Source organism: Prionailurus viverrinus, chromosome C2 (genome assembly GCF_022837055.1).
Source record: "Prionailurus viverrinus isolate Anna chromosome C2, UM_Priviv_1.0, whole genome shotgun sequence".
Taxonomy (NCBI): domain Eukaryota; kingdom Metazoa; phylum Chordata; class Mammalia; order Carnivora; family Felidae; genus Prionailurus; species Prionailurus viverrinus.
Window position 1 is genome coordinate 85,604,297 of NC_062569.1, and position 13,858 is coordinate 85,618,154.

General features: G+C 51.1%; 1 protein-coding gene across 1 annotated transcript; it reads left to right on the plus strand.

The window, feature by feature from the left end:
* Positions 1–7,819: 7,819 nt before the first annotated feature.
* FAM43A (family with sequence similarity 43 member A) lies at positions 7,820–11,246 on the plus strand. The gene has a single exon (XM_047876500.1). It carries the CDS (start codon positions 9,001–9,003, stop codon positions 10,279–10,281), a length of 1,281 nt encoding a protein of 426 aa, XP_047732456.1. The 5' UTR covers positions 7,820–9,000; the 3' UTR covers positions 10,282–11,246.
* The last annotated feature ends 2,612 nt before the right edge of the window (positions 11,247–13,858 follow it).

The following is a 13,858-nucleotide window of genomic DNA, read 5'->3' on the forward strand; positions in this document are numbered from 1 at the left end:
GGCCTCTGTTTTCAGTTGAATGGTGTGTCTCAAAAAGATAGATTACAGTGGCGCCTGGGTGGCTCGGTTGGTTAAGCATCCGACTTCAGCTCAGGTCATGATCTCACGGTCCGTGAGTTCGAGCCCCGCATCGGGCTCTGTGCTGACTGCTCAGAGCCTGGAGCCTGTTTCGGATTCTGTGTCTCCCTCTCTCTCTGCCCCTCCCCTGTTCACACTCTGTCTCTCTCTGTCTCAAAAATAAACGTTAAAAAAAATTAAAAAAAAAAAAAGATAGGTTATAGTCCTAACCCTAGATACCTGTGGATGTGGCCTTATTTGGAAATAGGGTCTTTACGGATGTAATTAAGTGGAGATGAGGTCATACTGAATTAGGGTGCATCCTAATGCAGTAACATGTGTTTTTATAAGAAGATACAAATTCGGGCACATAGAAAGAAAACACAGAGGGAGGGCGCCATATGAGACGGAGGCAGAGATTCTGTAAGTGAAGGAATGCACGGATCGCGGCTGCCTGAAGCTAAGAAGAGGCAAGGAACGATGCTCTTTCTTCTGGCCTCCAAAACTGTGAGAGGAAAAGTTTCTGTTGTTTTCACCCCCCTGTATATGGCGATTTGTTATGGCGGCTCTAGGAAACCAATATAGCCTCCTGCAATCTCAGGACTGGAAGGGAATTTGCTTAGGTTACCTACTGGGAGGCCAGGGCCCAGACAGGGGCAGCACCTGGGACCCTCCGTGACTCAGGGCTGGGATGTGGGTGTCTAAGCTCTGGTTCTCATCACAGCAAGTCCCTGCTCAGTTGCCCAGTGACTCACCACAGCTTGGGAGACAGTGCCATTCAAGGCCCTCCAGAGTCCGGCCCTGAGCCAAGTTGAACACCAAGAGCACAGGCTTCGGTGATCTTGGGCCAGTTTCTTAACTCCTCCCAGCCTCAGTCCTTTTTCTCTGTATAGTGAAGAGCGTATCATGGACCTCACAACACTCTTATGAGGATGAAACATCTGGATGGATCCAAAGCATTTAGCACAGTGTCTGACACATAGTAGGTGCTCAGTATGCTTGAGTTCCCTGCTTTGGGCCCAGTCGTTCAGAGCTCAGCAGTAACCACCCTCTGCATGGGCCATTTTCTCCCTCTGGACTGTCTCCTGTCTGTGCCCAAAGCAACCTGCCTGTCTTTCAGTGGAGCATGGAGCCCATTCCGCCCCTCCCCCTTCACTAGAAGTTACCTTTTCCTCTGAGCCCCCAGTACTTTGTGTTGACAAAGCTCAGATCACACTTATTTGCACCTATGTTTCACCTCCTACAGCATACCAAAAGTATCTTTCTGAATCAGTGGACTCAGAAGCTCCTTAAAGGTGAGACCGTATGCATTTCCACAGCACCTAGTGGGGAGAGGCCGGTGCATTAACATTTGTGACTGAATAGCTGTCACTTTGCCCGCTGATTTGCATAGCCTAGCTAAAGATGTGCCAGGCCCACATGCCCAGAGAGAAGTTCAAAAACAAGAGACAAAGGAAAACACAGGTTGCATAATAACCTTTCTCAATGTGAAAACCTCCAAGCATTTACATACACGTTTAATTTCATCGGTACTTCTTTATGCTGTTCTCTGTAAAATAAGAACTGCCACAATTCTCATTGTTTTCCAAGTGAAAATCCCAGAGAGATTAAGGGCCACTGGGCAGAGCGGAGGAGCCCAATGGGCCACCAGACTCTCCTGGACCTGGGCGTGATCTTGACCGCTAGAGAGACCAAAGTCTCACTGTGTAGATCCCATGACAGTCTTGCTTGACTTTAACCTCTTTGGTGGCAGTAACACCCAGTAACAAGGGGACTTTCCATTAAGGGGTCCAGTGAGCAGCAGCTTAGTCAAGTCACAGGGAGAAGTGTTTGGTTGGTGAGAGCTGCACCTGCCCAGTCTACCAAATGAAGCCATGAGCCCCCAAAACGTAGCCCTTCAGAGAAGGGGAGAGTAGCAGGACATGTGTTCTATACACTTGTGTATTTAAAGTCTCCAGCTTTATGTTTAGCCGAAGGAAAGTGCCCTGAATTGAGATTCAGGCCACATGGGTCCTAATCTTGGCTTCACCGCTAAATAACAGCATAGCCATGTATATGCACTCTCAGGACCTCAGTTTCCTCATCTGTAAACCCAGGGAGGGGGTTGACTAGATCGTCCTGAAGGGCCCTTCCAGCTCTGACAGCCTGTGCATATGATAGTCCGATTGCTGTGAAAATAAAGACGCGGTTAATGTTTGTTCATTCTACATACTGACTTGGAGGCAGGCATTGTGCTAGGAACTGAGGACAGGAGGATGAATCAAATATAGTTGCTGCCTTCCCAGAGCTCACGGTCCAGTACAGGAGGCAGAGTTAAAGACAATAAATTACGATAAGGCAAGTGCAAAGGTAGAGATACACATAAGGAGCGTGAAGAAGGAGTTAGGGAGGCCGGGCCCTTCTCCTGGATGAGATGGTAGGTGAGCTGGCTCTTTAGAAATGAGTAGGCATCAGCCAGGGGAGGGGACAGGAGGAGGTCATTCCTGTTAGAATCACTTAAGCAATGACACAAAGACAAGAAACAGTTTTGTCTTCGTGAGCATGGTGAGAAGCACAGGCCCTCCTCCATGGCTGGAGCAGAAATAAGGAGGCCAGGAGAAGTGGCGAATGAGGTGGGCAGGTGCCAGACCTGAAAATACCCATCTTATGCTGCGAAGCTGAGGCCGCAACGTGTGGTTGGTGGGACCACTGAATGGTTATAATGAGAAGGGTCACCAGGTCAGATGTGTGGTTCGGTGTCAGTGGTGAAGGGTGGGTTTGAGGGGGACAGGTCTCAAGAGAGACTTTCAAGCCTGGGGGAGAGGGGTGGGAGAAGGTGTGGATGCGCTCAGTGAGCGGGTTAGTAGGGACTGGCGCGTGGTTAACATCGCCCTGACTGCCGTGGTTTTCTTGAGGAAGCTGTGTGTGCTGTGCTTGGCTCTGGTGGGGAGTGGGCAGCTTTGGAAGAGTGGTGAGGCCAGAGGGTGCCCACTGAGGAGACCGGGGGAGGAAACGGAATCAGGATAAGAGAGGAGATGGCTGGCTGGGAGGTGTATCGCCCCTGTAACAGATTAACCATAAACTTGGTGTAAATCAACATGGACTTCTAATTCTACAAGCTAGAACTCCAGTGCAGGTCTCAACAGGCTGGAACCGAGGTGTCATAGGCTCTCATTTGTGGAAGCTCTAGGGCAGGATTTGTCCTGGCCTTTTCCAGTTTCTAGAGGCTGCCTGCACTTTTTGGCTTGTGGCCCCTCCCTCCATCTTCAAAGCCAGCAAGGGAGGGGTGGGTCCTTCTCACATCACAACACATCACTCTGATCCTCTCTCTGCTGTAAAAAAAAAAAAAAAGAAAAATGGAGATGAGATGCATATACCATAAAATTAACCATTTTAAGGTCAACAATTAAGTGATACTTAGGGCGTTCACAATGTTGTGCAACCACTACCTCTATGTAGTTCCAAAACATTTTCATCACCCCAGAAGGAAGCCCCATATCCATTAAACAGTCGTTCCCTATTCTTCTCTCTCCCCAGCCTCTGGCAAACACCAATCTGGGTTCTGTCACTATGGATTCACCTAATTCCCTATAGTTCATATAAGTGAACTCCTTCAATATATCACCTCTTCTGTCTGGCTTCTTTCACTTAGCATAAAGGTTTTGAGGCCCCTGCTTTCACTTTGAAGGACCCTTAGAAGGGGACAAAGGGAGGATAAGAAGCCACGAAGGAGCTCATAGTGGGAGAAATGAAGTGGGCCAGGGCAGGGTTCTCCAAACTTTAGTATGCATCCGATCACAGAGGAGTTTAAGCAGAGATTCTGATTTAAGGGAGCCAGAAATTGGCCCAGGGGATTCTGGTGCAGCTAATGGGTGAGTCCACTATGTGAGGAATGCTCTTGTAGATCCTGGAGGTCTCGAGGAGGTTAAAGAATTGATATCATAAGAGTCAGAAATGAGGAGGGCTTAAGAGTCAGAGGCTGTAATCACACAGTAGGATTTTTGAAACTGGAGGATCCTTCAACCTGCTGAGCTCATCCCCGCCTTCAGGCCTGCACATCAGCTTAGCACAATGCCATCCAGATATATAGTTGTAAGTGTTCTAGTACCCACATTAAAGAGGTAAAAGGAAACAGGCAAAATTAATTTCATTTTCTTAAAAAATTTTTTGATGTTTTATTTATTTTTGAGAGAGAGAGAGAGAAAGAGAGAGAGAGAGAGAGACGAAGTACGAGCGGGAGAGGGGCAGAGAGAGAGAGAGGGAGACACAAATCTGAAGCAGGCTCCAGGCTCTGAGCTGTCAGCACAGAGCCCGGCGCAGGGCCCAAACTCACAAACCACGAGATCGTGACCTGAGCTGAAGTCAGACGCTTAACCGACGGAGCCACGCAGGTGCCCCCAAAATTAATTTTAATTATATATTGTATTTAACTCAACCAAGCCAAAATATTAACATTCAATATATAATTACTATATAATTATTGAGATATTTTATATTATTTTTTTCCTAAGTCTTCAAAACCCAGTGTGTATTTCATACCTGCATCACATTTCAATTTGGACCGACTACATTTCAAGTGCTCAGTAGCCACATGTGGCTTGGGACTGCCTTATTGGTCAACACAGGCTAGAATGTTCCTGTATAGCTGACTCCATCTCGTTGAGATCTCTGCCCAGAGACACCTTCCCTGGCCATGCTGTCTGAAACCAATCACTGTCTGCTCCTAACACTGCTGGTTTCTTGGTTTTTTTTTTTGTTTGGTTTTTTTTTTTTTTTTTTTTTTTTGCACTGAGACTTATCACTGTTTGATATTTTATTATTTGTTTGCTTATTATCTGCCTCCCTGTAGGATATAAATCCCATAAGGGCAAGGACTTGTTTATCTTCTTTAATGCAATATCCCTAGCAAATACATCACATCTACCATAGACTGTCAACAAATGTTTGTTGAATGACTTGGAGGCTCCCAGATGAGTCATTTGCTGTCTCTGAAGCCAGCATTCATTTAGGGGGATGTTAGGGGAGGAGAACCGAGAGGGCGGATCATTACGTAAGAATTAAGGTGGGAGAAAACCAGCCTGAAAGCTGTCTATGAGCTCAAAGTCTGACTGTCAGATGTCAAATTAGAGGCCAGGTTTCTTTCCAGCTCTGACTTGGCCGTGTGTTGATTCAACCACTGCCTTATCCGGTTCTATGAGAAACCATCCCACCGAATGGCACTTCTGCCTGGCACCAGTAGATGGGGCAGCATCACACAAAAACAGTACAGTCTGTGGTCTGATGTAGTTTCTGACCTGTTTCCCAACCGACTCTGCTAATGTTTGCTTCTGGAACTGCCCTGTGTCTCAGAATTGTGGTGTGGGCTCATAAATGGTGCCACCAGCTTTCCCCGCTGAAGAAACCCAGCCCCCAGCCTCCGTTGTGACCTGTGCTTTCTGAGGGGGTAGCCAGCTTCTTCACAAGGTGAGGCGGGCCCCAGAGGCTGGCCCACGCCCGGACCGGCAAGAGACAGCCTGGTCCTTCTCCTCCTGGGTCTGTGAGCACCAGCACCGAGTGTGACTCACACCTCAGAGTGTTCACGTTTGCCTAGAACCTTTCTGTCCTCTCCAGGCTGAAAACAAACTTATTAAGAAGGAGGCCCAGATGTGGCAGAGACCAGTCTGCAGGAGCAGCTCTGCCCGGAACCGATGCTCTAGCTGCCTCTGAAAAGCCTGGCCTGCCAGTGGGATCCTTCCCCTCATTGGGCCCCACTGGTCTCCCTGCTAACATGTGACTCCCAGTGGGCCCCTTGCAGGAGCTGAGACAAGCCTTAGACCCCACCGCTGGTCCTTCCTTGTCCTCCCTAAACCCATCTGACCCTTGGACCTCCGAGCAACCTGGAAGCATTATCTGCTTGAACATGACATCTACTATTTCAGAGTTTAGGCTTCGAGATTATGGACCAGCTAAAGGTCACTTAACCCAGGTTAATTTGGTGTGTTTTTACCGGAATTTTTGGTTTGGAGCACATACAGTGTACTTCATTGCCACTGCAAGATATTCCAGAACTTTGAGCAGAAGAGGAATTAACCTTGGCTTAAATGGCTTATTATAGTCCTAACTAGTTCATTCCAGCACCAGGCCTGGTATCCCTCCCTTAGCCCATTAGTGTAGCTGAGGAGTAAGGCATCATAGCTCTGGTCTAATGACACCCTGGGGCAAGTCAGCCATGAAAAAACCATTCCGTCCCTCAGAGACTAGGAGGGCCCCAAAAGCAGGATCAGGAAACTTTCTTTACTCACTGTTAATAATCATTAAACTCCATCCCAATCTGCACATGTGCATGCATTTTCATGTTCTGTAATTTCACTGTCCTTTATATCCAGAAAGCCCTTCAACTTTTCCCTGCTTGGAGCAATCCTGTTCATTCTTCAAACACCACCTTCTGTGGAGCCTTTTCTGATTTTTCTACTCATAACAAACCTTCTCTTCTTCCGGCTTCTCTTAGTACTTTGAGTCTTTCTCAGGGCATTTAGCCCGCTCTGCCTTCTGGCTCACATGTATGTCTCATTCATTAGGTCAACGATCAAGTAGTGCCTATTTGTACTAGGCACTGGGGGATACAGGGTGCTCTCACAGTTTCAGTGGAAGCCCAGAGCTGGGTGGAATTTTTACATTCTTTATTGGACTGGGAGCTTCTTGGAGACAGGACCTGGGTCTGCTCCCAGCTAAGGGCTTGGCAGCAAAAAGTACTCGGAAAAGTTGCATTGAAACTCAGCACCAATGACTCTGAGAAAATTGGGTTAGAATTCAAAGAAAAGTTAAAAGTTAACAAAGGTAGCTCCAGACTATTTCCAGGAGGGGCTACAGTGGCTCTGAAATCAGCAGTGTTGACATGGAAGCCAGAGACATCCGAGATCCCCAGTGGATTGGGCCTGTGGGGTAAGAGGGTCCACTGTCCTCTTCCAGGACCAACTTGGGAGTTAGATGCAGGACCAGTCTGGACATTTATCACACATTCCAGCCTAAAGGTTTTTTTTGGCTTTGACTGAGCAGACCATGGAGGCAAGCAGGTTTTCTTGAGGGCCCAGAAATGAGTTACAAGCCAAGGGTCAAGCTGGTCAGATGATTAACGCTACACTGTTTGGGTGGCACAAGAGAAAAGCATAATAATGTGAATGTCATTCTTTGTGGAGGGTGCCTGGTTATCAGATGCTGAAATAGAAAATGTCATTTGAATTTTTACTAGGAATTCTCATCCAAATTGTGTCAATGATGTAATAAAACTGAATGACCGGCCTACCAAAGTAAAGTGAGTTCTAACCACACACATAAGCATACTTAGAAATTGTATAGAGCTCAGAAAGCTGCTCTCCTCTGAGGCCTGAGAGCAAGAGGGGCCACTGCAAGGGATTGGGGTCAGGAAGCACTTTATTTATGCACTATATACCATATTGTTCACTCCAGCCACCCCATTATGTTCAATCTTATTTTTCACTATCTGCTTGCCTGTGCAGAAAGAGCTCCAAATAGTAAAAGTCTCAGTGTTTTCTTTGCCTCTATTTCCTTTAACGAAATAAAATTGTGAAAAAAATATAATATTAAACAGCACCCAGTCATTCTCAGAGAGCTACCACACAAGGAAAGAACCACTATTTCCCCAACTTTTTTGCATAGTAAATTACTCTAAATTCCACCTTCCACCACTTCCCCCAGAAGTTTCGATGTAGACATAGGTTTATTTAGTGAGTTGCAATTCAGCCTGGGGGTGGAGTGCCAGAATACAAGTTGCTTTTCCCGAGGGGTAACCCCAGGTCTTGGCGATATCTGCAGATAAATGAGATGTTGGAAAATTTGAGATGTAATTGCGGGATTGGACCGGTTTCCCCTTTCCCTCGGCAAATGGCTGCAGCCAGGTCCCTTTAAGAGACCAGGAACCCGCCGGGCGTCCGAGCCCGAAACGCATCCTCTTCTCAGCTCCTCCCCTGTCCCCGCGCGCCGAATGGTTCGCGCCGGCCTATATTTACCCGAGATCTTCCTCCCGGACCGCAAGGATGTGAGGCTGGCCAGCCGGACACCGCTCGCAGCACGGGACAGGCACGCCGCACGGGCGGACAGCAGTCCGAGGGGACCTCGGGAGCGGAGTCGGACACCCCCGGAGGGAAGAAATGAGGTAGCGACCGTCCCCAGAGCCGACCATGCGCGCGCGCCGCCCTCGGCGCCCCGTGCTGCCCCGGTCGAGCCAGCCGGGACAGTGAGCCGGCCGAGCCCGAGTACCCCGCGTCCGGCCGGAGCGAAGATGCAGTGAGCCACAGCCGGAGTGCTGCGCCGGGCCCACCGCGGCCAGCGGGAGCAGCGTCTGACTGCACTTGGGGCAAGCAGCTGATTCTGGGACCAGCCCAGTCGAGGGACTCTCGGTCTTCCGCACCCCTTGGGGTGGGGGAGCACTGGCCCCTGGGCACACTCGCCATCCAGTTTCCGCAGCTTCTAGTCTCAGCCCAGGGGATTGTGTGTGTGTGTGTGAGAGAGAGAGAGAGAGAGAGAGCGGGGGAGTTCCACGTTCGCCCAGGAGTTCCTGCATATTCTCGCCCCGTCCCGGCTGCTTTGGCCGGGGTCCCCTCTCTTTGCACTCGCGCATCTTTTTTCCGTTCTACTCTCATTCCGTCTTTCCTTTTGCTTGCCTAAGACTCTTAGTCCTGGTCCTTGCCCGGGCTGGGGTAAATCTGTGCGCGCTCCCCCCCCACCCCCCCGCCGCCCCTCGCAGCTGAATATTTTCTTTCCATTAAAAATTTTTACCCATACCTTCTTCGGTGGGGTCCCCGAGCATTCTACTCTCTACCCACTTCTCTACCACTGGGCCACTCTCAGCAGAGTTTTATTTTTCTGTCTTGCCCGGGCCGAGCCCGGCCGGGGCGGGTGGCTCAGCTGGGCTCGCACCCGGCGCTCCGCCGCCGCCGCCCAGCTGCGCGGGGGCGCCCTCCGGAGATGCTGCCGTGGAAGAAGCACAAGTTCGAGCTGCTGGCCGAGGCGCCGCCACGGCAGGCGTCCAAGCCCAAGGGCTACGCGGTGAGCCTGCACTACTCCGCGCTCAGCTCGCTGGCGCGGGCGTGCCCCGAAGGCGCGCTCAGCCGGGTGGGCAGCATGTTCCGCTCCAAGCGCAAGAAACTGCACATCACCAGCGAGGACCCCACTTACACCGTGCTCTACCTGGGCAATGCCACCACCATCCAGGCGCGCGGCGACGGCTGCACTGACTTAGCGGTGGGCAAGATCTGGAGCAAGAGCGAGGCGGGCCGTCAGGGCACCAAGATGAAGCTGACTGTGAGTGCGCAGGGCATCCGCATGGTGCACGCCGAGGAGCGCGCACTGCGCCGCCCGGGCCACCTCTACCTGCTGCACCGCGTTACTTATTGCGTGGCGGACGCTCGGCTGCCCAAGGTCTTCGCCTGGGTATACCGGCACGAGCTCAAGCACAAGGCGGTAATGCTGCGCTGCCACGCGGTGCTGGTGTCCAAGCCCGAGAAAGCGCAGGCCATGGCCCTGCTGCTCTACCAGACGTCGGCCAACGCACTCGCGGAATTTAAAAGGCTCAAGCGGCGGGACGATGCGCGTCACCAGCAGCAGGAGCTGGTGGGCGCGCACACCATCCCGCTAGTGCCGCTGCGCAAGCTGCTCCTGCACGGACCCTGCTGCTACAAGCCGCCGGTGGAACGCAGCCGCAGCGCGCCCAAGCTGGGCTCCATCACCGAGGACTTGCTCGGCGAACAGCAGGAGCAGGAGCTGCAGGAAGAAGAGGAAGAGGAGCACACCGAGGGCTGCCTGGAGGAGGAGGAGGAGGAGGAGGAGGAGGACCGCGTTGGGGAGGAGGACCCGGCAGCGGAAGAGGCCGAGGCGCAGCGGGCGCTGGTGGTGGCCATGCACTTGGAATGCGGGGACTTGCTGGACACGCTGGAGAGTGGCCGCGAGGAGGCGCTAGGGGGTGGCGGGGACTCGGTGGGCCCCGGGGCTGGGCCGCCGCCTCTGCTGCTGGGCAGCGCCTCTGACGTGAAGGCCGAGCTGTCGCAGCTTATTAACGACCTTGGCGAGCTCAGCTTCGGCAACGACGTGCGCAGCCTGCAGGCCGACTTGCGGGTGACGCGCCTGCTGTCCGGCGAGAGCACGGGCAGCGAGAGCTCCATCGAAGGTGGGGGCCTGGACGCCTCCTCGGCCACCGCCGGGGACCGGTCGGGCCCTGACGACAGCGCGGGCCCAGAGGAGCCCCACTAGGGCTGAGATCCCAGCAGCCTCCTGCGCGTGCCCCTAGCGCCCCACCGTGACTCCCCACGGGTCTTTCGACAACCTCCTTACCCGCAGTTCTCCTCCCCCCTCCCCCATCCCACCGACCCCCTCCCCAGAAGCGGGGAAATGGGACACTTGAGGCCCAGAGTTACCCTGCCCCTCTCCTTCGGCACATTTGGCTCTGTTTGAAGAGGTGAAGAGGGCTGAGGTTGCGGGTGGAGACATGCGAGGGGGCAAACCCTGCACGGAAGGAGAGAGAGGCAGGGGTGAGGGAAGGGCCCGCTGGTTAGCAGTCCCACAGGCAAGAGGTGCCTGCCGGCCAGTTTCCTGTTTGTGGGGCAGCTGGGGCCTGAGGAGGAGGGGTTAATTTCCTCTCCACCCCACCGACCCGCCGGAATAACAGTAACTGGGAGCCGCCTAGCGCTGTCCTTGACATGTCATTAAAAAAAAAAAAAATCTGCTCTCACAATGTTTGAGGCTCTAATGCCACCTCCTTGCCCCAGTCTTTTTGGTGCGAGAGCTTGGGTTGTTTACCTCAGACTCAGACCCTTGAAATTCTGCCAAATTCCTCAAATAACTGTTTAGGGGTGGGGGGGGGTGGGGATGAAAGAAAGTTGCATTTTGTTTACAGTTAAAGACATCTAATACCTGAAAAAGGAGTTTTCCTTTCAAAACACACACTTCACTCCTGCTCAAAAGATCTCCCTCCATGATACTGTGTAAAATATTTTGCACTGTTGTGAAGTATTTTTGACATTTTTTTTTGTACATAACTGTGTTCTCAGAGCTAAATGTTTATATCTTTTGCTGTGCAAAAGGGACATGTAAAATGTTGTTCAGTTGTACATACAGAAATGTGTATAAAACATTTTGTTATTTTTTAAGAGTAGCCCTACTCTGGTTCTGTTTGCACGTCCAGCGGGGAGAGAATAAAGGGGACAATGTTAACAGAACAGGTGAGCGTCTGCTGAAAATGCCTGGGCCCTTGGGCTGATAGAGGGTCTGTCCATCGCTGGGATGGTGTGGTAGGACAGGGTTTGGCCTTTGCAGTGCTTGGAGGTGACCGGAGAAGGGGAACCCACTGTTTGATAGTCTGGGGTCTTTGTGGCCCTCCACTATGGGGGGTGCCATGGCTGGTGACAGCCCTGGCCTTCTCCTTGAGTGTATCCTCCCGTATTCTTCACTCAGTGAGTTGTGGGGGCGTGGGCCTTTCCTGGTCTCTCTGAGTTAATTCTTGGAGATGCAGGGTGAGTTCTGGACCTCGCTCCCAGACTTGTGAGGTTATTTAGGGGAGGAGTGACTTTCGGGGTCTTCTGAGGTTTTACCACCTTCTTCTGTGGGTCACCTATTCCTTTACAAACAGCTCAAGGGACTTTAAAGGTCGACTGGAGACCTGAAGAAAGTGTCCATGGGGCTCTGTGAGGAGTGGGACCGTCACTGTTTTTCCTGGGAGGAAAATCAAGGACAGAGGGAGGGAGGTTGGTAAGTTCCGATCATGGCGTGAATGAGTCATGGCACAGGTGGGGCTGGTGGGGAGGCCGGCGGAAGAACCTATTTCCTTCCCTTCTACAACCCAGCGTGACCCAGAGGGGGAATGGTGTGGAGGTCAAGGCAGACAAGAACTGTCAGAGCTGTGTGTGTGTTTGTCTCCGGCTTTTCAGGCTTTCTGTGTGCTTGTTTCTGTTGTAAACTCCAAACAGATGTCTCTGGCTTGGCTACACCCGATCAGCTGGAAGTTGTAATAAGAAGCTGCCTAAACTGTGCCTTCCTCAAATTATGTTTTCCCTTCGCCCCTTTGGGCTCTGTTTCCTGTGTTGCAGAAATGGATCCCACTCTTGGCCTTCCCTGCTGTCCTGAGGCCGCTGCTTTGTTTTCGTCATAATTATGTCTCTTTTTTTTTTAACGTTTTATTCATTTTTGAGACAGAGTACGAGCGGGGGAGGGGCAGAGAGAGAGGGAGACCCAGAATCCGAAGCAGGCTCCAGGCTCCATGCTGTCAGCGCAGAGCCCGACATGGGGCTTGAACTCATGAACCACGAGATCATGACCTGAACCGAAGTCGGACGCTTAACCGACTGAGCCACCCAGGTGCCCCAAATCATAATTCTGTCTTGAGCAGCTAGACCCAGAGATCCTGAGGAGGGTGGAATTTGTTGAAAGCATAGAGGAAGGGAGGGTGAAAGACTTTCTTATTAATTAACAGGAGTGGTTCAGGCATAAGATTAGCTTTAGAAATGAAAAGAAAGGGGTGGGTGGATGGGAAATAACTAAAAGACACTCAGAATCACTTCTTAAGGGCATCAGGATAAGGTCCAGGCCTTTGAATCTGTTATATTTTTGTTCGCTTGAGTCCCTACCCCTCTCCCCACAAACCTCAGATGCACATCACTGCATGACATTTAAAACCCCCAGGTGGAGAGAGGTCAGGAAAGTCAGATCCCACCCTCCCCAGATGCTCACAGTGTGCCTTCCATACAGCTCTCACCTGACTGGCAGGCAGCTTGTGTGGCCCATCACTATCCTGCATGACTAGATTTCACATTTCAAATTATTTTCACACATTGCCAAGTCCCTCTGCTCTTTGAACCAGATGCAACATTAAACAGGGTGAAGACCATATGGCTGATACTTGGTGGTGGGGCAGGGTCTGTGTGTTTTCATTCTTAACCAATTTATGTGTCTAGTGACAATGCCAGGGCTGGCTTTTGCCTGCGATTGATGGGGCTATGGCGACTGGTAGGAAAGTTCAGAGAAATGACCTTTAAACCAACACCATCAACACATATAAGGCAACTGTCTCCTTAAAGTCTAATTTTTCCACTTGTCTGATTTATAAATAGGGAAGGGGGGGTTAGGGGCTGAGGAAGGAGGAAGGAGAAAATAAGAAAACTGCAAAAGAACTGGCTCCCTCCCTCCCTCCCTCTGGGTGCCCTCCCCTTCCCTCCTTCCTCCCCTCTACTTTTTGGCTTTTATCCCCACTGCACCCCACAGCACTCTGGCTGATGTAATTCTAGAAGAGATGCGAAGGTGATACATGATTCACCTCTTCTTACATCTCGGTCTCCCAGGGATGATATCACTAGTGTAAGAAGAGAAGTTTGAATGCGGAAAACAAAAACTGAGCACTAATTTGCTCCTGACACTCGGAGAGAAAAGAGGGTTGTGACCAAAGCAAAACCAAGTACTTAGATGAAACGCATGTCCCAGGGAGCACCTGAGGTGTGGTTGACTCGCCACATTTAGCCTCTTTCCTCCTGGCAAGGCGAGGCTCGCCTTTCTCCTTTGCGTCACCTGACGGCACTTTAAATGCAGTAAGACACTTGGCACATTCTTCCCCAGCCTAAGTAATCCTCGGTGTCCAACAATGCACCATTGACCTGGAGAAAAACAAAGTGACTTCCAGGTGGCAAGAGCCTCCGTTGCAGGATGGCATCGTCCGCAGAGGAGACATTCAACTGCAAAAACATCATCCCCTGTTCATCTGTACGGTTTCTTTTGTGTGTTGATGGGGAGCGAGGGAGAGGTAGGACCCAGCAAAATAAACAATAGTATTACCTACCCTCTC